This window comes from Dipodomys merriami, unplaced genomic scaffold (assembly GCF_024711535.1).
Source record: "Dipodomys merriami isolate MVZ:Mamm:240054 unplaced genomic scaffold, mDipMer1.0.p SCAF_13, whole genome shotgun sequence".
Taxonomy (NCBI): Eukaryota; Metazoa; Chordata; class Mammalia; order Rodentia; family Heteromyidae; genus Dipodomys; species Dipodomys merriami.
The window spans coordinates 26,602,172-26,628,746 of NW_027202604.1; the positions used below are offsets into that span (position 1 = coordinate 26,602,172).

Consider the following 26,575-nt stretch of genomic DNA (forward strand, 5'->3'; position numbering starts at 1 on the left):
TTATCGGAAGGCAGGCTCCAGGGCTGAAACTTTCCCGTGCCAATGCCCTTTAGTATTTTATTTTTAAAACCAGGAGCTCGGCGTGCCCAGAGGGGAGTGACGGTAGGCCGGCAGGCTGAGTCCCTTCTGATTAATATTAAATATCAGGGTCTGTACCCTTGAGGCGAGAGGCAGAGGCGAGGGAGAGGAGCTGCTGACATTGACAATGAATCCAAACAGGAGTTGCACTAGCGGTGTCCACCACGTTGCCTCAGCCCCGCGCACGGACTTCTGGGAGTGGTAGTTTTCTAAGGCCCGTGGCTTCCCTCAGGCTCCCGGGTGCCCTCGCGTAGGATGAACTACAAATCCCAGTCGACACTGGGCCTCCGGCCCCTCCCGCCGGGGTGCGAGTGTAAACTCGCCGCGCCGGGGCGGGCTGCAGCCGCGCGGGTGAGCGGGGCTGAGCCGGGCACTGCGCGGGGCGCACGTCTTTTTGGGGGGGACGTGGGGGAGGAGGACTCAGGCCCCCAGCACCTTCCCTGTCGTCCCCCGGGCTCTCTTTCTCACTTTCCGGCGGTGGGAGGCGGGCGAGAAGGGAGCCATGCAGTCGGAGTCGGGGATCGTGCCGGATTTCGAAGTCGGGGAGGAGTTTCACGAAGAGCCCAAAACCTATTACGAACTCAAAAGTCAGCCTCTGAAGAGCAGGTGAGCGGTGACAGCCGGAGGGGGCGCGGCGGGGGGCCGGGGGGGGCCCGCAGAGCCCCCCTCCCGAGTTCTGGGACAAGGACCCCGTGCCCTTGCCTCGGGGCGTAGGCGGCCGGCCCCCCGCCCGGTGGGGGCCCGCGGGACGGAGCGCGCTTCGGGGGCGCCGGGGTGCGGGGGAGACCCTGGGCCGTGGCCATGCCAGCTGCTGCGGGCGGGTGGGGGCTGGGGAGCGACCCGGGTCCAGGTGCGCGGGGTGGGGGGGGGGTGGGGGGAAGGACGCGGAGAAAGAGGAGAACCCGGACCGAACGCCTGGCCAGGCGGGCCGAGGGAGGGTACGGTTTCTACTGAACCCCTTTTCCTGGAGACCCTCCCTTCACCCCCCGCAGGCTGAGCGCTCGGAGAAGGGGACCTGGGGTGGGTGGGTGGGGGGGGGTTGAGGAGTCTCTGAGCTCTCCAGGAGTCTCCTGCTTTGCAGCCCCGTTGGGAAGGACTCTAGGTGAAGGAAGTTTCCCCGCGCCCCGCCTCTCACCTGCTGGACCACACGTGGGAGCGCGGGAGGGGCGGGGGACGCGGGGGGCGTGTCTCCTTGCCCGGGTGAAGCGCCCTGGACAGGAGTCCGATGCCTTCAATGCGGGGATTGGGGGGGCTGGGGAGGGAGAGAAGCTTTGGACCAGAGAGGATTGTTGGGCATGCTCACTACTTGGCAGTGACACGTGTTTAATTCACGAACATTTCACAAACTTTAGGAGCGGAGTGAAGGCACCGTGGCGCCCTCCCCCCCTTCCCAGCGGTGCCCACTTCCTCTGGGCCACGCTTCTTGGCTACCTGTGTTCCCGCTTGTCTGGGAGAATGGGGTGCATGCTTTCCTTTCTGGCCATCCGCTGGCCACTCCGGGACCCCCCCCCTGGAACTTCTCATTTTCTGTGTTTACCAAGAGGGTGATGGTCCGTGGAGACTGAGATAAAAGAGGGTTTATTTCCATCTCCTCAAGTTGTGAGATAAGATAAGGCTGTGACTAGAAGTTGATCAGTGGAGTAACCTTCCTGCCCTGGCCTAGCTGTGACTTAGGGTCTGGGTAGGGGACCCACTAGCAGAAGGGAAGCTGGTCCAGAAACCAGGGGAAATGAAGACGGACACTGGGGTCAGGAATAAGGCTGTGGAATTTTTGCTTCTGGAGAGAAAGAAGGTCTGATGAAAAGTGGATCTAGGTTTGTTTCCCTCTGCACCGAGGCAGGACTTTGAGCCCAAGTTGGGGATGAAAGTCTGAGGAAGAGCAGACCTTCCCTGGCTGTCATACAGACAGATAGGAGGGAAAACTCACAGGCAGTTAGATGCATGAAGCCAGCTTTAGTTGGTGGTTTCTCCTCATAATAGCTATTCTGTGAGGGAGCATAGATTGTGTGTTGGGGGCTGGGGATTTTGAGTAATATTGTGTAAGGGGGTATTGTTGGTTATGCTCATTGGGGCTTTATGTGTATTCGGCTGAAGGGACCAGTGTTTTACTGAGCAGTCTCTGCTTTTGCCTCTATAAGCAAATGCTTACATGGCCAGAATGTGTATGTGTGTGTGTGTGTGTGGTCCTGAAAGAAATGAATTAACTGGACTGTTTGGAACATTTTTGATGGTAGCTGATACATAACATTAAATGAGTTTGAGGGAGTGAGGAAAATGCCATCTGGAAAAAGCCAGCTGAGTGCCACCACACTCAGGGTGAAGGATTTGGGCTTGTTCTTTTTACAGAGTCAGCAAAATTGACTTACAAGGGCACACATCCTCAGCAGCTTGCTAGTGAGCACGTGTAAGGAAAAAAAATGTGGGTATGTGGGAAGAGATGGCTTCACACGTTGGTTCTTGAAGCAGGTGCAGGGGTAAAACCAGCATGGAGAAGGCAGGCTAAATTAAAAAAAAGTTGTAAATTTTGTATGTGGAGCAGACACATGCTCTTTGAAATAAACCAGTTAAATAAAATCTGTGAATAATAGATGGAGCTGGCAACATTTCCCTATACTGTTTCCCACAGTTGTCTAAGGTATTGTCATTGACATCTGTTGTGTGACAATCTGTTGGGCTACACGTTGCTCAGGGCCTTCTTGTTGCTTTTTATCTGAAGTCTTTGCTACAGCACTTCATTCCTTATATGTCCTAGTTTTTAAAAAGAAGTTTTGCAATTCAAAGGTTAATATTGCTGCCACAGCAGCCTGATCAACTATCCATTGTATTCTCCTTGGAGTGGGTCGGTTCTTGCCAACTCCTCTTTCTGCTCTGAGCCAAGCCACTATCGGCCCTTACCTGAGTTACTGCAGTTGGCTCTTAGCTGGACTGCCTACTGTCCTCATCCAGTTTTACTAGATTTTTAATTTGGAAGCTGAAATGTTGCTGTGATTTTTTTTTTTTTCAACCAGAAAGTGACTTGATTCTGTTACCCAGGAATCACTTGGCAACCTCTGGAGACACTTAAGATTATCACAATGGACAGGGATTATTATTGACCTCCATTCGGTAGATGCCAAGGACGCTGCTGTCCCTTCTACAGCACACAGGACAGCTCCCACAATAATGCATCACTTGGTAGGCAGCCTAGGTAGTCATACTACCTGTCAGCATTGACCTTTATCGTTGCTGTCTGCCTGGAAGCCCCCAGTGCTTCAACCAGTATTAGTTTCCTCATGTTCCTGAAATTCCCCAGGCTCCTTCACTTCATGGATCTTTGTATAAAGCACTTGCAGCTTCTTAGACTGTCTTTTGCCTAGACAGCCACCCTCTGTACCCCTAGCTGCCAGTATTCCTATGAATGTTGTTCCCATGATTCCTACCACACTAGTAGTGTGAACCTTCTCTAATCCGTGTGGTCACAGTTGCTATCCCTCTGCATTCTTGGTCTTACCCAGCTGTGCCTTTTCTGGTAACACTCATATTATAACCTAGTACCTATTAGACTAATCCATTTTATTGGTTGTGTGTGTCTCCACACCAGACTGTAAGGAGAAAGGGAAAAGGGATTCTACTGCATTTCTTGTGAACTCTGGGATCCCATACCTAAGAATAGTTACTCAGCCTCTGTACCTTTAACGTTTTGGTCCAGGTGATTCTCTGTTGTATAGGTGACTGTCTAGTGTATTGTAGGACGTTTAGTAGTAACCTTAGCCTCTTCTTTCTAGGGGCCTGTACTGCCTTTGTCATCTATGACAACCCGAAATGTCTCCAGATATTGTCACATGCCATGAACTGGGCAGAATCATCCCCACTGGCCTAAAATTGCATCTGCAACAAGTATTTTTTGTTGGATTTTCATTTTTTTTTGCATTCAACATTGGGTTCTTTTTACAATAGGTGTCCACCAAGTTTTTTCCAAAGAGGGATTTATATGTGCCTCAGCTATTGAAGCATTTCATAAGAAGAGGCACAGTTAAATTCTTAATCCTCCTTGACTTTAGAAATGAGAAGTTGCTGGATGTATATTGTGTGAACCTCATTTCATTCATATTAACTGATGAAGTTGTGTGCTAGAAAAGATTCTAATGAAGAATTAGTTGTGAATTGGTTGTATTTTCAGTCCTCTAACAAGGTTTTTGAAACCTCTGTGTGTTCTCCTGAGAATGAGTTCAGAAAAGTGGGTGGAGGAGAATATCAGAGTGAGCCCCAAATTCAAACACTAGCATAGTCATGTCAGAGAAACAAATGTAGGTTTGTTCAGTGAGCTCCTAGGAGCAAGAGAACTCTGTAGGTCTTTTTGGATGGAAAAACAACATCTTAGAACATGGTAGCTCATGGTTCCTTTGTTTGGTTTCCTCTTCAAAATTCTATGGCCTTGTAGTTATCTTTTCCTTAGCAGAGTTCAGGACTGGCTTATTTGAATTCCATTTTCTTTTTATATTTTTATTACCCTTGTAGACAGCTTTTATTAAACTTCCTGTAAATCTGAAATAAGAATGCAAAAGTAAGTATTAAGTTAATCATGGAGAGACTGGATGCAACGTTGGCCAAAAATATTGATTCCTACTAGCATGTGGTGAAACGAGAAAGACATGTCATACCCATGCACACACATACATGTGGTTACAAGGTCACTATTATTTCTTGGATTTGTGCTGTGATTTTCCTTTTTCTTTTTTAAAATATACTTTTTTTTATTGTAAAGATACAGTACAGAGGAATTACAGTTACCTGAGTAAGGTAATGAGTCCTGTGATTTTCCTTTCTGCCTTCATATTAAAAATACCCTTTTTTGGGTGAAATGCTAATCTATTATTGGCAAAACAAATTATCAAGCTCTCTCTTTGTTTTTCTTTCTCTTATTTCTGGAAGTCTTCTTGACTTCCCCCTTCTCTGTTCTGTTCAATCTACAAGGAGTTATTAGCATCAAGAGTAAAGTCTTGTTTTGGAATCAGCTGGATGACCTTGGGTAGACAGGCTGACCTCTACATTTAGTGTTCTCATCTGGTAAATGGAGGCTGTCTTCCTGGGTGTCTTAAGAACATAAAGTTTAACACTGACTTTGAGAAATGATTAGGGTAGTACCTGGCATGTAGTAAGTGCTCAGAAAATGTTAGTAGATATGGTTCTTGTTATTTTCTTTATTACTTAGCAGTGAACTCTTACATTCTGGAATGTGTTTATACTTGGTTGACTATGTCTAGGTTCTCGAAGGCAAGTGTTACGCAATAAATTTCTCTCAATATTAATAAATTCCTTCTTTGCTTGTAATGAAGTGTTCACAGAATTATTGTTATTTTTTACATTTCATAATTTTGACCCAATTTATAACAGTTTCTTCATGTTGAGTGTAACAGCACACGCATACAAATTCTCCTATTTAGCATGTAATTTCATGTCCTCTTACATGGCAAATTAATGCCAATCGTGATACTGATATTTATTTAGTATGAACTAGGTGCCAGCCACCATTTCTAAGTTCTTTTAGTTACAGAAGTCTTTGTGAATAGAGTGTTAATAGGATAAAAGCAGTAATGGTATTAATCATTCTTTTAAAAATAGGTAACACTTATGTAGTGCTTTCTCCATGCTAGGCTTATTCTGCATATTTTATTTGTATTAACTCAGTAAATTCTCTTGTTGGCTGTGGACATCTGTATTTTTTAAATTTTTATTTATTTATTTTTTTGGGTCCGGTCGTGGGGCCTGAACTCTGGGCTTGGGTGCTGTCCCTCAGTTCTTCAGCTAGTGCTCTACCACTTGAGCCACAGCGCCACTTCTGGCTTTTTTCTTTTTGCTTATGTGGTGCTGAGGAATCGAACCCAGAGCCTCATGCATGCAAGGCAAGCGCTCTACCACTGAACCACCTTCCCAGCCCGACATCTGTATTTTTATCTTTATTTTACAAAAAAGGAAACTGAGGCATACTAAGTACTACATGGGACCTGTTTAAACTGAGGTGGTTTATGCTCTTGTCACCTAGTCCATATGCCACATGAAAGGCAATTTACATGACGGTGCAAAATTCAGAGGTACTCCACTCTGCTCCTTGTCCAGAACCTTTTAGTAGGGTCAAGGGAAGAGCACATGGGTTCAGCTAGTCCTACAAGGCAGTGTTTTTGGGTAGGTGTTTACCAGTAATGGGAACTTAGTGGAAGAAGGAGAATTGGGGACCACTTTGGGGATGAATAGTGATACTTGAGTTGGACTTTCAGGGTGAAGCAATACTCTTGTGCTTTTGTTTTTGTTTTTGGTTTTGTGTCTGTCTTCGGGCTTGAACTGAGGGTCTGGGCACTGTCTCTGAACTTTTTTCTCAAGGCCAGTGCTCTACTGCTTCAGCCACAGCTCCACTTCTGGCTTTTTGGTAGTTAACTGGAGTTAAGAGTCTCCTGGCATTTCCTGCCCTGGCGGGCTTTGGAACTGCAATCCTCAGATCTCAGCCTCCTGAGTAGCTTGGATTATAGGTGTGAGCTACTGGTGCTCTGCTCAAGCCTGTTCTTTATAGAGTAAATGCATATGCCTTGGAGGGTGTCTAACCACAGAAGTGGTAGCAGAGAGATGGCCTACAGTGGGCAGGGGTGGAGGGAGTCATATTGAAGCATTGTGGTCATGGCTTTGCATTAGCTGCTTCGTCTGTACTCATGGTTGTTGAGTCTCAACTTCTTTACCTGTGAAACAGTATCAGTTGAATTCATCCTTGTGGGGTTGGCACCTGTTTTAAAACTGGGGCAAACATGTGTAAATCTGCTTTGTATGGCACCTAGTACTTTTGGTAAGTGATACAGTTCTTTCCTGGTAGAATTTTACTGTGATCACAGTTCTTTTCTACTCTCCAACAAGAATTAAAGCATGTATAGAGTCATATATTTAAGGCAAATGACACAAGACTGAGGTGCCTGAACCTGGCAGATGTTCAGATCTTATTATGCAGATTAGTTTTGTGGGATGATTAGATGGAACTCTTGATTAGAGTGGGATTCTAAGTGTTGGTTTTGGGTGTTATTGGAGATTTCCTTTGCCTGAGTACTGCTATTTATAGAATTTCTTTAAGTGTGTGGATGTTTAATTCCCTTTGAGTTCTGCAGTGCAGTTTGTACAGGCTGATGTTTATATCTGCTCCAGTTGTGCAAGAAGTGGAAAATATCCTTTTTTTAGAACAGGTCACATGTGCTTACTGTCAGGAATAGGACCTCAGTGTAAAAAAATGTATCTTGGGACAAATCAAAGTTACTAAATTTCTCTCTCCAACTGCTTTGTTTCAGAACTGGCAGTATTAGGATAAATAATAGGAAAAAAAATCCTTGTGTACTTTTTTTTTGTGTCATTTTTCAAGGACAACAAGCGATTTCATTTGTGTGTGTGTGTGTGTGTGTTTGTGTATGTCTGTGTTTGTGTGTTTGTGAGCGGATGTTAAGTATAAAATGTGCTTTATTGCTAGATTTGTTTAGCCAGAGTAAATTATAAAAATATGTTTGACTGCACTCCCAAGTGTTCATTATTTGGAGAAAATAAGGCAAGACAGAGATATTAAGTGCAGTAATTCAAGTCTTTGATATTATAAAGATACATTTTCAGTTTATGACCGTGTGGAGTGTAGTCAACATTGCGCAATGAGAAGAAAGGTCTATCTCAGGGCACGAAGTCTGTCTCTCTGTGGAGAGAGATGAGGGCAAAAAGACCTGTAAGGCAGTCTGGGATCTCTGTTGAAATTTCCCCACTCTCTTTTGTTGCCAGGCATTCCAGAAGGCTAGGAAAGCCCATTTTCCCAGGTTGGTTTTGAAATTTTTATTAAAAAAGTTTTTTTTTTTTTTTCTGTTGTGGAGCTTGAACTCGGGCTGGGTACTGTCCCTGACTGTTTTCCCTCAAGGCTAGACTCTACCACTTTGAGTCATGGTGCCACTTCCAGTTTTCTGGTGGTTTAATAGAGATGAGTCTCATAGACTTTACTGCCTGGGCTGGCTTTGAACTTCAGTCCTTCAGATCTCAGCTCCTTGAGTAGCTACGATAACAGGCTACAGGCACTAGCACCTGGCTAATTTTTTTTAATTAAGTAGTTGTACAAAGGAGTTCTAATTCACCGTATCAGCTTATCAATACAGTGTATCGTGTCCCCCCTTCTGTCATTCTCCTTCATCTTGCCCAATCCTACCCATCCCCTCAATTTACCTATATTTCATATATTTCATATATGTACATTGAATATTATGACTGTATTTACCTACCTTTTCTTTCTCCATTTCTACCTTGAATTCGACCCTTCCTCTTGTGACAATACAGGTTGTGTCTTTTCTTTCTTATTTTTCCTTTTTGTACAAGTGGGGCTTGTACTCAGAGCTTGGGCACTGTCCCTGAGGTTTTCTGCTCAAGGCTAGTTCTCTCTCACTTGATCAACAGCTCTACTTCCAGCTTTTTTGGTAGTTAGTTGGAGGTAAGAGTCTCATAGACTTTCCTGCCCGGGCTAGCTTTGAACCATGATCCTCAGATCTCAGCCTCCTAATAGCTAGAATTACAGATATGAGCCACCAGCACCCTTGCAACAGATTGTTTCTTAACCATGTTTTTTAAAAAAAATTCTTTGCATCAACTTTCTCTCCTTTGGGGTATTTTTATGAGATATCCATCCTTAGATTCAGGATGGTGAGTCTCTTTTCTTTTACCAGTGCTTCTGGGGGCTTCTCACGTTCTGGACACTGCATTCTGGGTCTTGTAGGTGGCGGCTCCCTGGTTTCGGTCCATTGGGCTGGAAGGTGAATCTGTGTTGGTGGCGAGGGATGGTGGTACTTGGGAGAAGCTGGGGGTAATGGTGAGAAAGAGGGGCTTCTACCTCGTGAGGACTACGCTTGTCCTTTCCAAATGGCTTCGAAATCCCCTCTCCTCTCCTCTCACATTAAGCAGAAGCAACATAACTTGGAGGTCAAAAGGACCTGGAAGTATTTGTTTTTCTTAGTCCTTCTCTTCTTCTTTCCCTCCCTTGTTCCACCAGTTATTTATTAAGTACCTTGAACGTGTGGAGTTCTGAGCTGTCTGTGGGAAGGCCAATGTAAACCAGATAGGCAGGGTTTCTGCTAGCATGGTGCTTCCATCTTGGAGGGAGGGACTTGCCAAGTTAATAATGAACCAAAGAATGGAAACTAAGCAGGAATTATAAGTAGAGCAGGACTGAGAAAGGAGCAGACTCTTAGACTGGATGACCAAGAAGGACTTCATACAGGAGGTGTTTTTGAGACAAGACCTGAATGGCTGACATAAAGGTACACGTTACCTCTGTGACCATGGACAACTTAACAAACATCTCTGAGCTTCAGTTTCTTTTTCAGTGAAATGGGGCAAATAACTCCCTTGCAAGGCTTCTGTGAAGACCAAAGGCAATAAAGCGGCTAATGTTAGGTTGATGAAGATTGTTCATAATGTACAATGTGAATGAATAATGGAGCACATAACATAGACATTAATCTACAAGTGCAGATTGGTTTTAAGTGGTTTCCTCATGTCGAAGCCTGGCACCCATGGCTCAGACCTGTAATCCTCGCTATTCAGGAAGCTGAGATGTGAGGATCTGAGTTTGAAGCCAGCCCAGGCAGGAAAGTCCATGAGACTCTCACCTGTAATTAACCATTAAAAAGCCAGAAATGGAGCTGTCGCTCTAGTAGTAGAACACCAGCCTTGAGCAAAAAAGCTTAGGGACAGTGCCTAGTCCCTGAGTTCAAGCCCTGGCACTGGCAAAAAACAAAACAAAACTCCAAAACAGCCTGCTATTGAACAGGTCAGATATTTCATTTGTGTCTTTTTAAAACCAACACTGAACTAAAGGTGGAGACACATCTTGTTATTTTGTCATCCTTTTCTTTCCTCTAGAATTTTCTTGTTGACTCTTGTTCCCTTACTTTCCTTCCTGGTTCCTGGGCTACCTGAGCTCATGTCTGGTCAAATTTACCCTAGGATTTTTTTTTTTTTTGTGTGTGTGTGTGTGTGTACGTATGTGTGTGGCTGAATTATTTTGGGGAGAGGGGTAAAGGAAAGATCCAAGTAACGGAGGCTTCACCAACAAAGCCTAAGATTGATTTCACAAAATGTTCACACCAGCCACAAACTCCTGACTACTCCTAGTTGTGTGTCTGAGCCCTGGCTTATGCTTCCTGTCTAACTCCTGCAAGATGTCAGCGTTGATGGAGAAATGAAAAGAAGAAGCTCTCCTCCCACACACGTTTCTTCCCCCTCCCTCAAATCTGCCTTAACTTCCAAGGCAACCTCTTTGAAAGGTTTTTTTTTTTTTTTTTTTTGCATCCGAGTTTCAATTGTGTTCTTGGATCCTTGTACCCATGGACTAGGAAGTTGGAAAGGGGAAGATCCTGAATCGTTCAAGAGCAAATGTTTTAGATCCAAATGTACTGACTGGGTCTAGAGTGCACTGATAGAGTCCTGCTTTTTTGGAAGACATTGTGGCTTGTTGAGCAATTTCAGGACAGCCTATGTGGTTGTGACCTTTTTCACCCCTACCCCTTCTCCCAAATGGGATAAACTGCTGAATCATTTACTCCGCCTTCCCATCTGATCAAGGGTGGCATCCCAAAGTGCTCCACACACCATTGAATTTGTAGAATGTTTTCCTTCGACAAAGCTTAACTTGTCTCAATGGGAAGAAGCTATGAGACAGAAGATTTATTTAGTATAATGGCTGGGTTTATATATGAAATGATAGAATGAAAGACAGATGAGGTGCTGTATGGACTTCAGCACATTTGCACCTGAAAGTATTAGGGATGACGTTTTTGTGAAGCCTGATTGGGTGAGACATGACTCCATTGCTTCTCTTCCACCATCGATGTCTTCCTCTTCCAAACTGGCAGAGACAGCACTCCCAAAACGGAGTCAGTGAACAGACACAAGATATGTCAGTAGTCTAATAGTCACCGTCTCTTTATCAAATACACCATGTGTATGTGTATATGTGTGTATGTGTGTACACATATATTTAGCACTTGCAGGCAGCAGGTGAGCAGTTTTATTGTTTCTCTCGTATTCTCAGTGTTCAGAGCAGTCCCATCTAAATATGGGATATTGGCACCTTGACCAGTATAACGCTTTGCACCTAGCTTTTGGCTAACTATGAATTAAAGACAAAGTACTATTGGCCAATTGGGGTCCTTTGAAGGGATGAGGATGACACCAATCATGTTTTCTGAAATTTCTATTTCTTTTTTAAAGGAAGAGATCCTAGAAGCTTAAATGCAGCCACTTCTACACGTGTAAGCTGCTGGCATGATTCTTTGTGGCATTCTAAATACAAGTTTGCCGACTGCTGCAAGGAAGGACACGTGCAGAATAATGGAAGAGGTTGGCCGCTGGCTCATGGTGTACTAGACACAGTGTAGACTTTTTGGAACCATACCTTGCATCATTGTAGCATAGTAATTTCCCCCTGGTCATTCCACTAATAATATTTTCATCTAGGTAAATGCTAGGTGAGTAAATGTTGAATGATGGGATCTTGGAATGCAGTTCTAATGACACTGATTACAGATGGGAGTTTCAAATCTCTGTTGATTCAGAAATAAATGAGAGAAAATGGAAATGAAAGGGTGTTTCTTCATTGTTATTTTTGATTTCTTTTTGTCTTGTTTGTTCATTTATCTGCCTTTAGATGAAGAAGGGGGCACAGAAATGGAGGGACAAAGCGTGAACAATGCAACAGTGATACTCACTAGACACTGTTGAAATGAACTATATAACTTCTGGGTGGGAACAGGAGGGAAAAACTGGGGGAGAGCAAGGGAAGTGGAGACACTGTCCTAAAAGAAATGTACTCTTTACCTGACTTATGTAACTGCGACCCCTCTGTACATCACCTTTATAATAACAATAAAAAGCTTTTAAAAAGTAAGATAAAGAAATAAGTGAGTTTGTTACTTTCTTGGTTGTAGTTTCAAAGTCACTGAAGTGCATAAGTTAACAGGAGCTGAATGCCAAGGACAATTAATTGAATTTTTTTTGGGTGTCAGTGATACTAGATGTCATTCTCTTGGCTTTGGGTATCTCTCTCTCTCTCTCTCTCTCTCTCTCTCTCTCTCTCTCGTGTCCTCTTTCTCATTCTTGGATACGTTTAACTGATACCTTTCTAACTGGTTACAGGCAGTCTCCTTTCTTTTCCTTACACATTTCTATCAAGTGTTCACTTTTGTTTTGTTATTACTATACCCCCCATCTGAAAATTTTTATTAGTGCATGTTCATTGTACAAAATGTTGATTTCATGATGCCATTTTCTCTTATGCATTTAATATACTTCAATCATGTATATCCCCGATTGTTGAAATATATCCCTCCTCTTCTTTTTGATCTATTTTCTTTTCCAAATAGTCCTCAATCTACTTTCATACTTTATTTAAGATTTTCCCGTATTAGAGAAAACATGTGATATGTGTTTTTCTGAATTTAACTTATTTCTAGTTCTATCCATTTTCCTACACATGATGTGATCTTGTTCTCTTAATGACTGAATATTTATTTACCCATTTGTAGGTACCTAGGCTGATTATATGTCTTGGCTGTTATGAATAATGTTATATTAAATATGGCTATGCAGGTGTCTTTATTGTATGCTGATTTTGATTACATCTGGTATATGCCCAGGAGTTGGATAGCTGTGTCATGTACTAGTTGGACTTTTGCTTTTTTGAGGAATTTCCATACCAAGTTTCAATAATGACTGAATTATTCCTACCTCCATCTTCGTCAGCATTTTCTTAAAAAAATGATAGCCATTCTAACTGGGGTGGGGTGGAATCTCAGTGTAGTTTTGATATTTGTGTTTCCCTGATAACTAAAGATGTATTTATTGGTATTTTGTATTCTTTTGAGAAGTGTTCAGCTCATTTCCCCATTTATTGGTTGGATCACTTGTTTTGATACTTAATTTTTGAGTTCTTTAACGTTCTGGCCATGAATCTGTTAGATGAGTAATTGACAAAGATTTCCTCCTATTCTGGTAGCTATCTTAATTGTTCCCTTTGCTGTGTAGAAGCTTTCGAATTTGATGGTATTTCATGCAATTTTTTTGGGGAAAGAATTTCTTTCGAATGCTCAGTTCTGTGGTTTGGTTTCATGGCTTGAGCCGTGGAGAGGTAGACACAAGCCTGACTAGGTGTCCTTGACACAGGGATTGGCTTTAAGGAGCTGCACATTGCCTAGGCCAAGTTACTTCATGGCAAATACATCACTAGTATAGATCTGATAACATGTTACTTTTTGTGGTATTGGGGATTGAACTCAGGGCCTTGTGCTTGCCAGGCAGATGCTCTACCATTTGAGCCATACCACCAGCCCTATTTTACACTGATTTAGGGTCTTCCTTTATACCCAGCTCAGCCAAGTCTTTCATCTTCCTACTTCTGTTTCCCTGTGTTTCCAAGAATGAAGAGATTGTGCCACCATGCCAAGTCGTTGTATTTCCCCTGTAGTTGGGAAGACAAGTGTGTGTCTCGGTACCCAGACATTGAGTGAGATGAATCTCCTGAACTTATTTGCCTGGCCTATCCTGGAATCATGATCATCTGACCTCTACCTCCTAAATGTCTAGGATTATAGGCTAGATCCACTACCTCCTAAATGTCTAGGATTATAGGCTAGATCCACTGTGTCTGTCTTGATAAATTACCCCCCCCCCCGCCCTTTTTTTAAAGGGAGAATTTTATTTTTCTTAAACTATTAGGTAATTATCAATGATCCATGATTATCTCTGGCCTGATAGTACAAGCAATACTCCATTATTTAGTAAAAATGCTGAATGTATGTTGATGTAGTCCAGGAATGTTTCATTCCTATGTAGCAGTACAAGAATAATTCAATATGGAGGCACAGGAATAATAGTAAAGCATTGTCGTGATCTCAACCTCACAAGCATCAGCTCCCCCTAGAGGTCTTCTGTGATACATCACTGCAGTTTGTGACTCAGTAGGTCTCAGTAAGATCTGACACTGCCTTTTTAACAAGATGCTGTTGGGTTTGTGGGCAACCTCACCACAGGGCTATTGACACTTTGAAAACCACTGCATGAGATAGTAGTAGTAGGTGATTTTTGCCCAAAGAACTATTACAGAGATGTGGGATATAATTCATGCATTGGCTTGGGCTGTGCCCTATCAGGTGTTAGGATACTCAAATTAACCACACTTAGGCCAAAAAGGAATCTTTTGGTTAAATAACTAAGAAATCCAAGTGACTTGAAGTTAACTTCCCTTTATTACCTGGAGGAGCCTTAGCTCCATGTCAGAGGGGAGGGCAGTTTAATCCAGACTGTGAAAGTGCGAAGCGAGGCAGACTGCAAGTCACTTGACTGAAGGATTTGGTTGAGAAATCGGGTGATGGTGGTTTTGGGGCATGTCCACATGACCAGATTGTTTTTCACAAAACTTCTGCTGAATAAAATTTGAAATACAACTGTCAGCCTGTTTTCCCATCTTTAATAAATTCCAGACAGTTTGTAGAGTGTGGGAGCTTCCAAAACAGAGGGGCGGAGTGACTGGGACCAGCCAGCATCCATTTCTTCCCACTTACGGCTGTCCTGACTTAGCCGTCCTTCCCTTTGTTCTGAATCTCAGTGAGTTTCTGGTGGTGAGGGAGAGACAGGGAAGGGAAGAGCAGGGCCAAGGTCAAGGGTGTGTCAGACAAATAAAACCTATAGAAAATTTCCAGACTCCCTTTTTTTTTTTTTATCAGAAATGCAATCTGCCCCGTTTACTTCACTTAGACTCAATTATTTTGATTATTATTATTATTTTTTTTGGTGTCTGCTGACCTTCCCCAGACAAAAAGCCCTGGTCTGTTTCTGTTGTCCACTGGTTAAGAATTCTAGCCAGCCAAAGAAGTCTTAAGCCTTAGGACTAAGACAGATTTGAATTTAATTTCCAGTTTGATCATCTGTTAGCTGTCATGTTTTTGGTCAAGTTATTCTAGTGCTCTCTCTTTTAACCAAGGGCAATGGATAATAATATGATCTGAGTCACTATGTGAGTTAAAAGAAATGTGGGCAGAGTGCTCAATCCAGAGCCTGGCTCTTCGCCCCTTAATTCTGGTTCCCTTCTTTAGTTAGAATGGATTTGGAGTGACTTGGACGAATGTAGATTTGGAATGGAGGTTTAATTCTTGTCACCTTCATAAGGAGGGAATGATTCAACTACAATCAGCTGAGAAGGAAGGGGGTACAAAGAAGAGGAGGAGGCTTCAGTGTCTCTCAGTTGGATAATCTGCATGCACACCTTTGAGAGTTGAAGGAGGGCATGTAGTGGGGAATGGTGGCCCGACTCAGAGGGTGGTGTTTAAGGATGGCACGAGTTATTTACATGCAAGGCGTTAGCTTTTGTTGCCAGCACCATCTTTATCAATGTGTTTCCTTTCATCATAATGACAGGGCATTGCTGGGTGGAGGATGCATAATAAGCTGCACTAATTGGGGTTGTGCAATGCTTGGGTAGTGTGGCAGCTCAGCGCCATTGGTGTCCTGGCATAGGTACCTGCAATTCCTAACTGTCCTGCTCTGGCTTGCTTTGTGCTGACTTCCTGCTTTTTCTTCACCTGTTTAACACAGCAGCCTCTATAGGCAGTCATCCTTATCAATGTAGACATCATGACCTGGGTGCTGTCCCTTTGCCTCATTTCTCAAGGCTAGTGCACTACCACTTCAGCCACAGTTCCACTTTGTAGCTTTTTGGTGGTTGATTGGAGAGAAGAGTCCCATGTTCTTTCCTCCCTGGCCTGGCATCAACCTGGGATCCTCAGATCTCAGCCTCTTGTGTATCTAGGATTACAGGTGTGAGTCACTGGTGCCCAACAACATTATATATTACTAACCTCAAGATATCTCTTACTTTCCACTCTTTGGGATTTTTCCTTGGTGATTGAGTGGTATAGTTGTTTAAGAAATTAACATTTAAGATGCAAGCATTTCTCTGATATTACAACCTTCCCAGAAGATTTTTTTTTTTCTGGTGGTACTGGAATTTGAACTCAGGGCCTCACTCTGAATGCAGGTAGGCAGGTATTCTGTCACTTGAGCCACACTTCTAGCTCCTCTTGTCCTTGTTATTGTTGAGATAGGGTTTCACTCTTTGTTTGAGCTGGTTTGGACTGCTATCTTCTTTAGACTTCCTGTCAGAGCTGGGATGACAGGTGAATTCTAAACATCCTACTTTTTTCTGTTCAGATGGGGACTCATGAACTTTTTTTGCCAGGGAAGACTTGGCACTAAAGTCCTCCCAATTTAATCCTTTTACATAGCTGGGATGACAAAAGAATACCACTCTACAAAGCTATTGGCTGAGGCTGGCCTTGAGCCTTAATCCTCCAAATTTCTACCTTCTGAATAACTAGGATGATAGGTGTGAGCCACTGGTACCTGGCTTTAGCCTTTCCTCTCATTAGCTGTAGACTTTGTAACATTTTAAACGAATGAATCTCAGTTCTCTCACTTGTAAAATAAAACTATTCAATAATAGAAGTTTCTTCTTGGAACCGTTGTGAGGATTCCTGAAGCTAACGTGCGCAGTTCCTATGGAACTCATCCTCCATACAGTGACTTAGACAAAGAGATGTAGTGAACTACAGTGCTCATTAATTCCTGCAACCGTGTTCTATCAAGTCATTGGATTGGCAATACTGAGCCACGGGTACTAGGGAAATGCAAGATAAATTCCTAAGAGCCTCTGGGGGCAACATTTTGGCCAACTAACTAATACCTATAGCAGTGTTCTCTGATCATGTCTGAAGGATGCTTGGCTTCTCACCTGCATTTTCTCCTTAGGGCACACTGCCTTAGCATTGTGCTTTGGGCAATTTTATTCTGTATTTACTTACTTATTTACTTACTGTTGTAATTGTTATTTATTTGTTAATTCTTTTTTTGTGTGTGCTGGTACTGGGGCTTGAACTCAGGGCCAGGGTGCTATCCTTGAGCTTTTTTTGCTTAAGGCTGGTGCTCCACCACTTGAATCCCAGGTCCACTTCTAGCTTTGGTGCTGGAGATAAGAGTCTCACACTTTCCTGTCCTGGCTGACTTTGAACCACGATCCTCAGATCTCAGCCTACTGAGTACTAGGAGCCACTGATGTCCATCTGGGCTATTTTAATAGTGGAGTCACCAACACAGAATAAGAAAGTGCAAGAAACTTGACACTATACAGACCCTGAAAGGACACTTGTTTGCTGTTATCCTTGAGCTCTGAAGAGAGAGGGGACCCTCACCCTGTTTGACCTCACTTGGCAATATGCACATTGAGCTACAGATTTCTCTCATCATGTGTTTGTCTGCAATTGACTTTGCAAATATCGAAAGTGTTGATGGGGTGTGCTATGTGGCACATATAAGTATTACCGAATAGCTGATTTTGAAAATGGGCTATGAATGAATGATGAGTTGACTGTATTAAAAATTGTTCTTCTCTGGCCTAAAAAGCTGGGAAGATAGTTTCAAACATTGTGATGTTGGAGATTACATAGGATAGTACACTGATAAAGCTATTCCAAACCAGGCATCAGTGCTTCACTTCTGTAACCCTAGCTATTCAGGAGGCTGAGATCTGAGGATCGCAATTCAAAGCCAGTTTGGGTAGGCAAGTCTGTGAGTCTTTTTGCCAGTTAACTGTGAAAAACCTGGAAATGATGTTGTGGCTAAAGTGATAAGAGTCAGTGAAAAATCTCAGGGATAGTGCTCAGGCTCTGAATTCAAGTCCTAGTACCGGCAAAACAAAACAAAACAAAACCCTCCAAATCAAACCAAAAAGGCTATTCCCAGAACCTGAGTTTCTATTTTTGTTGATTTATTTTTTTCTTAAACAAGCAGCCCCTCTCACTGGGGCTTTACTGTTAAGTTCTGGTACTTTTTAGTTTGCTATCTGTTCTGTTGTTCTTTATTTAGGAAGGTAAAGTTTGAGATGGGACTTTGGCTGAAGAAATCAGAAAGCTGATGGGTGGCTTAGAAATGCTGGTGTAGACAGTTCTGAGGCCCAACTGGCCCACTCAGGGTCTAGTTTCAAAGTAATGATTTTGACTTCCTCTTGTATTAGAAATTAGCCGAGTGCAGTTCTCAACAGAGTCATCATTGTAAACCTTAACTGAATCCTTTTGAGGAGTGTTTGGAATTCTTTTAGAAAGAAAAATTATGTGTAGTGGTTCTTTCAAATTCTAGAGCAGATCAAAACACACTCTTTAACAACAGCAAAAACGCCACAACCATCTTAACAATAGCAGCAGCACCTGGTGTTTGCATAGCCCTCATTATAGGTGTCCTTGTGTTGTAATTTGGCTTACCTTTTATGTTTTGATGCAGTTTCCTTAAGTACTGTACAATGAATAGCTTCTTATTGGTGTGTGTTTGTGTGTGTGTGTGTGTGTGTGTGTGTCTGCATCTTGTGAGACAAGGAGGAGATAATTGTTCTCCCCCTCCAAAAAATTTCCCTGTGTTAGAAATGTCAAGAAACTGAAATGGCAGGGACAGATAATTCAGATCTCACTGAATTTTGGACATATTAAAACACCTATTAACCTCCAGGTATGGTTTGAAACATTTAAAGTACTTTGTGCCAGGCTGTAGGTATGGCTTCAGGAGTAACGTGCTTGCCTAACAAGGGCCAGGTCCTGAGATGAAAAACTCTGGTACCTTTCCATGGCCCAGGCCGTGTAACCGGTACCCCAGTACCACCAAAGGAAAAAAAACAATGCTTTGTGTAATATAATCCTGATGTGAGGTGGGTAAAGACCCCATGTTCTAGATAAAAAAAGCTGAGGCTTGCTTATCTATTTCCCTTGGCTATGTTAAATTACTCAAATAAAGGTGGCAACAAAATTTAAACCGGAGACTATCCAACTTCAAAGCTCACCCCCTCTGTATCGTGCCATGGTGATGCCAGGTACACTGGAACTCAGAGGCAGAGGCCGGACGGGAAGTGACTAGGAGTGACAGTTTATGTTGATTTTGGAGTAGACATAGGATTAGGTTTCTGATGAAGTAGAGACAAAGGACTCAGGGTGTGGTTGAACATTTGAATCCAAGATAAATAGATATATCTATTAAAGGTGCTCACTGCATGCCTGGCTACGTAGTCCTTTGTTTTCAAAAGCTGGTACTGAAGAAGGAAGGGTGGCAGGTAGGCTGTGAAGACTCCATGAAAGGTAGCAGAAGGTGGGCTGGTGGCTATCTTATCATTCCCAAGGGTGTGGTCTGTAAGTTTTAAGTTTTCCCTATTCCTTATTAAAGACCTTTGAACGCTACTACCTGATTATATCAGTTATTAGCTAGTTATGCCTGCCTGTCCTGTGTTCTACTACCGCTGAACATGTAGCTCTCAACACCTTGCTGTTCTTCACCCCTCTGGTCCTCCTACCCCCTCCTAACCTGACTTGTTAATTGCTTTTCTTATGTCTCTTCCTAAAGTTGTAGCTAGTCTGTTCCATTTTGGACTGTTTATCTTTGCCATGCCAGAATTCTTGAAACATCATAATGTTGTGTAATGAGCATAACTTCTGCCTTGACATGTGGGTATTAAGCGCATTAGGCATTGCCAAGTATTGAGTTAAATATTTTCAATAAAAAGGATATAATGATCTAACAGAGAGGAAGAAGTTATAAAAATCCTAGTTGAACGACTTTGATGGTGAACCATCTACTTAGTGGGTTCCATGAGTGATGAGTTAGATGAGCAGAATAAATATAAAAAGCATTCTTACTCTTAATTAGTAGGAGAAAGAGCCAACAATTAATAAGGAGGGGGCTTTATTCTTGTACATAACAAGGAAAGCATAAAGGCTTCAAGTTTCCATTGCTTCTGCGCCTTGAGTCTTTATCTTTGGTGTATCTTTAACTCCCACAGGAAATGTTAAGGGTTCCCTTGAGACGTTATTGATAGGGACTCCTGGGCTGCAGCTGAATCAAATTAAAAGCCCTTCACTTTGTGAGGATCCCTGCCGGGGAACCCTTTACAACATACCAGAGAGCTCAGGCTTTCCCCGAGCAAATGAAGTAGGTCTTTACCTATGGAGTTGGTTTTATGAAGAGTTTTGGGCAGCATTACTCATTATGAAGTTATGAGCCTGCTGTCCTGGTTTATCTCCATTGACATCTCTTCATGGCGGAAGGCTGAATCCTCATTTGTCCGAGTCTCTGGGCATCTAAAGATGGTAAGGTGGTACATTAGTTTTGCTCCTTGATGAGGAGGGTGTTGTGGGAACTGTTGTTTTTTTTGGGGGGGGGATTTTCTGGTTTTCTGAGATCATTGCTTAGATTAGTGTTTGGGCAATCCGTGTGTTAGACTGATGTGCTTCTGTTTTACTTTCTGGCCTTAGAGGTTTAACTGAAGACACTGAATCCTACTCCTGTTTTTATTTCATGATCAGTCTTTGGTTGTTTTAGTGAACAACTTCTGAGCTACATGTCTTTTCTTTCCTAGAGAGCTTCTGAAGAAGGAAATTGTTTCATTGTCTGAAGAAGGGACAAAAAACAGTAGCTATGACTGCTGTTGAATTTTCTCAACAGCTGATGTTTTCAAAGGAGGTTCGGCAAAAACTATATCATGTATGGGATTTTTTTTTTCCTAGAAGGAGACTTGTATATATTGATCAGGATTTTTATGATCTAATTAGCAAGTGATGACATTTTCAGGAGGATTTGTGGAGGGGAGATCTACTTTTTATCAGATTTTTTTGTATTCTTTCCGTGCTCGGATTATCGATGGCTTGTATTTCCTAAGTAAGATGTTGAATTTATTTGCTGTCTTTATTCACGGAATCTGTAGATAAGGACATGGTTTTGAATGGGAGCCCAGTAACCTGTTGATGTTAAAGTCTCTTTTACCTTTTATGATTACCATCATTAGCACCTCCCTCCTCCTGGCTGAATTCCCTGTCATTTTAAGTAGGCAGCAATTACTGGTTTGTTAAAGAAGCTGGCTCCTGCTGCCAAAGCTCCTATTAATCATCACTCTATCTCTAATTCAGCCTTCCTAGTGTTGAGAGAGAAGGTGTGTGAAGCGTGTGGCAGAGCAGCTGTGATGGCATCTCCGTAATAATCTCCTTTCAGAGCTGGCTGAAAATGTTCATTGGGCTCAATGTTCAGCCAAAGGGCCAGGGTGGCCCTGGTGAGTGTTTTCAGCTCTCTTTCATAGGTTGTTGGGTCAGTCAAGCTTGGTGTGGTTTTCTTCTGCCTTTGATTCTGACCTGACTACCCACTAATGGTTGGCTTTGGTGCTGGGAATTCAGACTTCTTTAAAATCTGCCTCTGAACGGAAATGGGACATCTTGAAAGCATGTAAGTAGTTTTCTCAGGATTTGTTTTCTCTGCTTGTCTTGAGGAGATTCTGTGCTTGTGTTCCAGGAGGTAACAGGAATGATAACCAGTGTAGCTCAGGGTACAGGATCCTGCATAGCTCATATACAGTTTTAAAGGTTGTTAATCGTGACTGGGTATCGAATCTCTGACTGGTTGTTCCTAAGTGTTTTCAGAAGCCTTGGGTTCACTTGTGTTTCGGTGAACATTTTTCAGAAGTTTCGCTGGATCATTTGAGTAGGGCTGTTTTCCCCTGTTTAATGTTGGTTTTGGTTCAGTCTGTGCTTGAAGCTGTAGAAATGATTCACTGAAAAGGGAATAAACTTTCCATGTTGTCCCATGCATTTTTCCAGTCTCCCCTCCCTCAAGTTTCTTTTCCCCCTCTCAGATGACTCTGCACTTGCAGTTCTGTCATCTTTGCTGGCTCAGATAGAAGTGCTGATGTCACTGAATTTGTTAAATTACAGCTGGTAGAGATGAACAGAAATCGTAAAAGAATACCACTTCCTCATTTTGCCATTTTCTTGACTAATTATTACCCTTTCAAGGCCTGTAGGAGGATGGGGATTTGGATAAATTCTTGGTCTTGAAGTTCAAACAGCAAATTTTGTTTCCTTTCTGTTATTTTTCGAAGATAATTTAGTGCCAAGGACGCTGCTCTCATGTGCCCTTTAACAGCCCCACACAGATTTCATTCTCATGATTTTTGGCTTTCAACTGTCTTCTATCCTGGGGAAAGGGTTTTGAATACTTTCCTTAAGTAGGTTTCCTTACAATAGAGTATTTTTACTCAACAGACTTTGACTAGCTCTAGGCTGTTACTGGGATTAGGTGAAGGGTTCTAATTAATTTTTATTTTAGTATTTTTTTTCTTTTAGTAACATTCTCCTCTATCTCTGTCTCTGTGTCTCTCTGTGTCTCTCTGTCTCTCTCTGTGTCTCTCTGTCTGTCTCTGTCTCTCTCTCCCTCTCTCTCTCTCTCTCTGTCTTCTGCTAGTTCAGGGGCTTGAACTCAGGGCCTGTCTATTTTTTTGCTCAAGGCTGGTGCTTCACCATTTGAACCATAGCTTCACTTCTTGCTTTTTTGCTGGCTAATTGGAGATAAGAGACTCGATGGATTTTCCTGCCCAATCTGGCTTGAAATCTTCATTTTCAGATCTCAGTTTCCTGAGTAGCTAGGATTACAGGTATGAGCCACTGGTGCCTGACGGTTTTGATTGCTGGATACCTTCAAACATTGCTTTTTCTTTCTTTCCCCATTCTAGCATTTGGAGGCTGGGACCTCAGGCTTTTCTTTGGAGTTTGAATGATGGCTCCTAGAGCCTTTTCCTGGGAATTCTCTGGGCTTTCGATGGAGTGTTGGAAGCCACCTGTATGTGTGCATACAGAATGGCCAAGCATGGCTCGGTGCTGTTAATTGAACTGCAGTCCTGTGGACACAGAAATAGAAAGGCTTCAGCATTTGCACTTTCCTCTGGTGGTGTTTTTGCTTATTTTGTGTATTTGTATTTAGAAAAAGCAGCCATATGCAAACTGCTGACTTACTATTTTCCCTGGAATGGAAACCATTTGGATTATTTCAATGAGTTCTAGCTAAGATGTGTTTGTTCACAGTATTAGTTTTGTTTTCTGGTATCCTGTTTGGAATAAGATCAGAATGAGTTTTTTTTTTTATTTTATGGAAATAAGTACTACTTGGTGCCTTGGAATTTTGTAAACCAACTTGAATTTAAAAATCATCTGTTTACTTCACAGAGTCAAAACAGAAAACTGTTGAGTGAAAATTATAGATATAAAAATATTTTCCTCTTGGGGCCATTATTTCCCTTGAATTTTTATAAACTAAATTAGTTGAAGATTTTAGAGCAGTGCCTTTTTCTGGTTAATTTTCTTGCTAATTAATTTATTTTTGAGAGAAAAGATTAAATGGAAAAATCTCAGATCAGAATCAGATGTACTAAAATATTGGATATGAGGTGGTAACTGTTCCTTTGCTATTTGTTGTCTTTCAGGGTGGACTTAATTTAGTTTAACTTTGAATTGTAAGGTTTGAATTAGGAATAATAATAGGATTTCATTATTTTAAGAACTAATAAGCTTCGATTTAAGTTCTTGAGGATGAATTATGCTTGTATAACATCTGGAAAGTTTGCACTGTAAGAGTGATCTGGATACACTTAGCTAATATTGTGAAGATAAGTTGTTTGAAATAGTAAACTGTTAGGAATAGTATAGCTATCTGAAAAACACTTCAAATATCTGTGGAGTTTTTAATTTAAATGTTTTGATAAAGAGAAGGAATAGTTAGGAATTGGGTGGATTAGTATGAGATTTTCCTTAAAAAAGATTTTTGAAAATAATATCTAGGGAAGGTATCTAGAAGTATCTAGAAAGATGTTAGTGGAACTATGGATTAGGCATTAAATAAGCTATAAATTTTACTATGATATTTCATCATTTTGTCCTACCAAATAGCACCTTGCTGGCCTATCAGTTCCTCAGTAAATCAATGTTTAGTGAATGAATGAGTGAATATATTTGGAGGCCTAGATGCATGTTCCTCTGCGCAGTGTGTGAGTCTGCACTAATGATATATGAGTACTGTATCTTTTACGTGCAGGGTAAGGACTCGCTCAGGTATGGCTATGCCGGCTCCCATTGATTCACTGTTCAGCGCACCAGGCTTTCTTTGACTTTGCGGCCTTGAGCTCCCTTACCTGGTTCTTTGATTTTGGGCCCTTTGGTTTTCAGTACCTCAAGCCTCATTACAAGTCAGCCACATTTTGGGAAGTTTACTTGTCAGTAGTGTTCACTTAGCCAAAATAACAATAACATGCACCATTGGCTCTCCATTTGGTACTCTTTTTCAGGTAGAGTTAGCACATGTAGGTAGAACTTAGTGAATGGGTTCCAACAGTGTTCCTCCTGGAGTCAACAAATGATGAACTCCACAATTTTTCGATTTTTCAATTTTTTTTTTTTTTGGTCATGAGACTTGAATTCAGGGCCTGGGCACTGTCCCTGGGCTCTTTTACCCAAAACTAGTGCTCTACCACTTTGAGCCACCATGCCACTTCCGATTTTCTGGTGGATAATTGGAGATGAGAGTCTCTGGACATTCCCGCCTGGGCTGGCTTTGAACTGTGATCCTCGGATCTCAGCCTCCTTGAATAGCTAGGATTACAGATATGAGCCACCGGTGCCTGGCCAAGCTCCACACATTTTTGTCTTGTTCATTGAAACCCACTTAGACCTCTAGCATGATTATTGAACATCCAAGGATGCCAGATACTATAAGACATATTCTAGTGGTCCATAAGACATGAGCTCTGGGGACAAGGAACAAGCAAATCTCCTAGAAGTAAACTTTGAGTGAACCAAAAGACTAGTGCCCAACAAATGAGAGGAAGACTTTCCAGGTGAATATCCAGCATGGGGTAGCACCCTTGGGGTTGGATGGAGCCCCAGGCAACATGGCTGGCTTTATTCAAAGTAATAGCCCTCTGGCTGTCAAATGAAGGCTAGGTTGGAGGGTGGTTAGATCTAGTGTCTCAGAGACTGGTTAGGATGGTTTCAGCAGAAGCATCTCTGTGGGAAATGATGATACATATACACTGTATAGCCCTGATGACAAGTTATGATTGCAAGGGGTTAAGAATCTTAGTCCCAGATTTCTAGGGCAAATGGATCAGAAATAAGGCTGTGCATGCTGCATACTGGTAAGTGATTGACTGTTCATTCGTTCACTCATTCATTTCAGAGGTACCTCTTCTGTCCTGAGAAACAAGAATAGATGTGGTCTTTGCTCTAAGGAAACCTCTGCTTTAAGTGAAGACACAATCAGACAAACAGATTGTTATGTAATTAAATATTTTTTTCTTTTTTTCTTTTGTAGTGCTGGTACTGGAGCTTAAACTCAGGGCCTCATACTCTTACTTGGCTTTTTTGTTCAAGTCTAGCACTCTAATCACTTCAACCACACCTTCACTTCTGGCTTTTTGCTAATTAGTTGGTGATAAGAGTCTCTCATTGGTCTGTTTGAGCTGACTCCAAACTGGGATTCTCAGATTTCAGCTTCCATGGGAGCTAAGATTACAAGTGGGAGTCACTAGTGCCAGGATTGCTAAGGTAAATGAGTAGAATTCTAAGGGTTCATGCTATTCACAGTCCCTCGACATACCACAGCTAATTTATAGTCTGATAGCATGTTCTGCTTCCCATAGTAAGTTTTGGAGAATAAAGTTAAGCAGATAAGCTCAAGGTCTAGTGAGGTCTTATATTTAACACACACACACACACACACGCACGCACGCACGCACGCACGCACGCACGCACGCACGCACGCACGCACACACACACACAAATTGAGATCCTGTTCTTCATTCTAGAGATGGATTAAATACCTAGCATAAGACATATGGGGAGTACCATAGATAAGTCTGTTCCAAGGAACATCCTGATAGTATCACATTGTTTTTAGATTCTGGTGTTTTATATAGAATAATCTTGATCCAACAAAGAAAGTCTTGGTCCTTCCATGCATATTTGGATCTTGAAACTGGCTTAGTTGGTTGCTACAAATTAAGTTTTTAAGTCTGTGTTACAGGTTATTGCAAGACTTTGCCTTGAGGCAGTAAGACTGACAGACATGAGATGAGTGGCATATTGCAAGGAGATGTTTTGGTACAAAACTGGCAGTAATAACCAGTTCTTCCCCTAAGTAGAAATCTTCCCCACATTCCTCATCTGGTGGAGAACCACCTGTTACAATACACAGTCAAGTTCAGCTGAATGGATCTGATGAAATTCCTAGAATAGCAAGTCATTCAAGAGCTGTACTTTGTAGAAGAAACATTCTAACCCACGATACCAGCTGTGGTGACTGGTGTTGCTGGAGAGCTCAACCAATCCCAGCTTGTGTCATGGGGACACACAGCTGACTGTTGGGGCTAAATTCTGGAGTCTGGCTGTCCTAGGTTTGAATCTGATTAGTAACTGTGTGAGTCTGGGTGAATTACTTTACCTGCAGTATGAGGTAGTGGTTAAGCATGTAAGCTTTTTGTTCAAGCTGCCTGGTTTGTGTGTCTGCCATTGGGCAACTTGTTCCCTTTAGCTGCCTTATCTGTACAATAATAATGATGATGATGAAG

At 42.3% G+C, this 26,575-nt stretch overlaps 1 protein-coding gene across 6 annotated transcripts in view; it reads left to right on the forward strand.

The window, feature by feature from the left end:
• Positions 1-402: 402 nt before the first annotated feature.
• Positions 403-26,575, forward strand: part of Mitf (melanocyte inducing transcription factor) — a 216,450-nt gene continuing 190,277 nt past the window's right edge. For 3 of the 6 annotated variants that reach the window (XM_070018944.1, XM_070018946.1, XM_070018945.1), the window contains exon 1: positions 459-684. In XM_070018944.1, coding sequence (XP_069875045.1) covers positions 581-684 — 104 coding nt within the window. In that variant the 5' untranslated portion in view covers positions 459-580. Of the gene's footprint in view, positions 430-457; positions 685-21,390; positions 21,409-26,575 lie in introns of those variants that run through there. The other 3 variants (XM_070018953.1, XM_070018947.1, XM_070018951.1) reach the window with 3 other exon arrangements.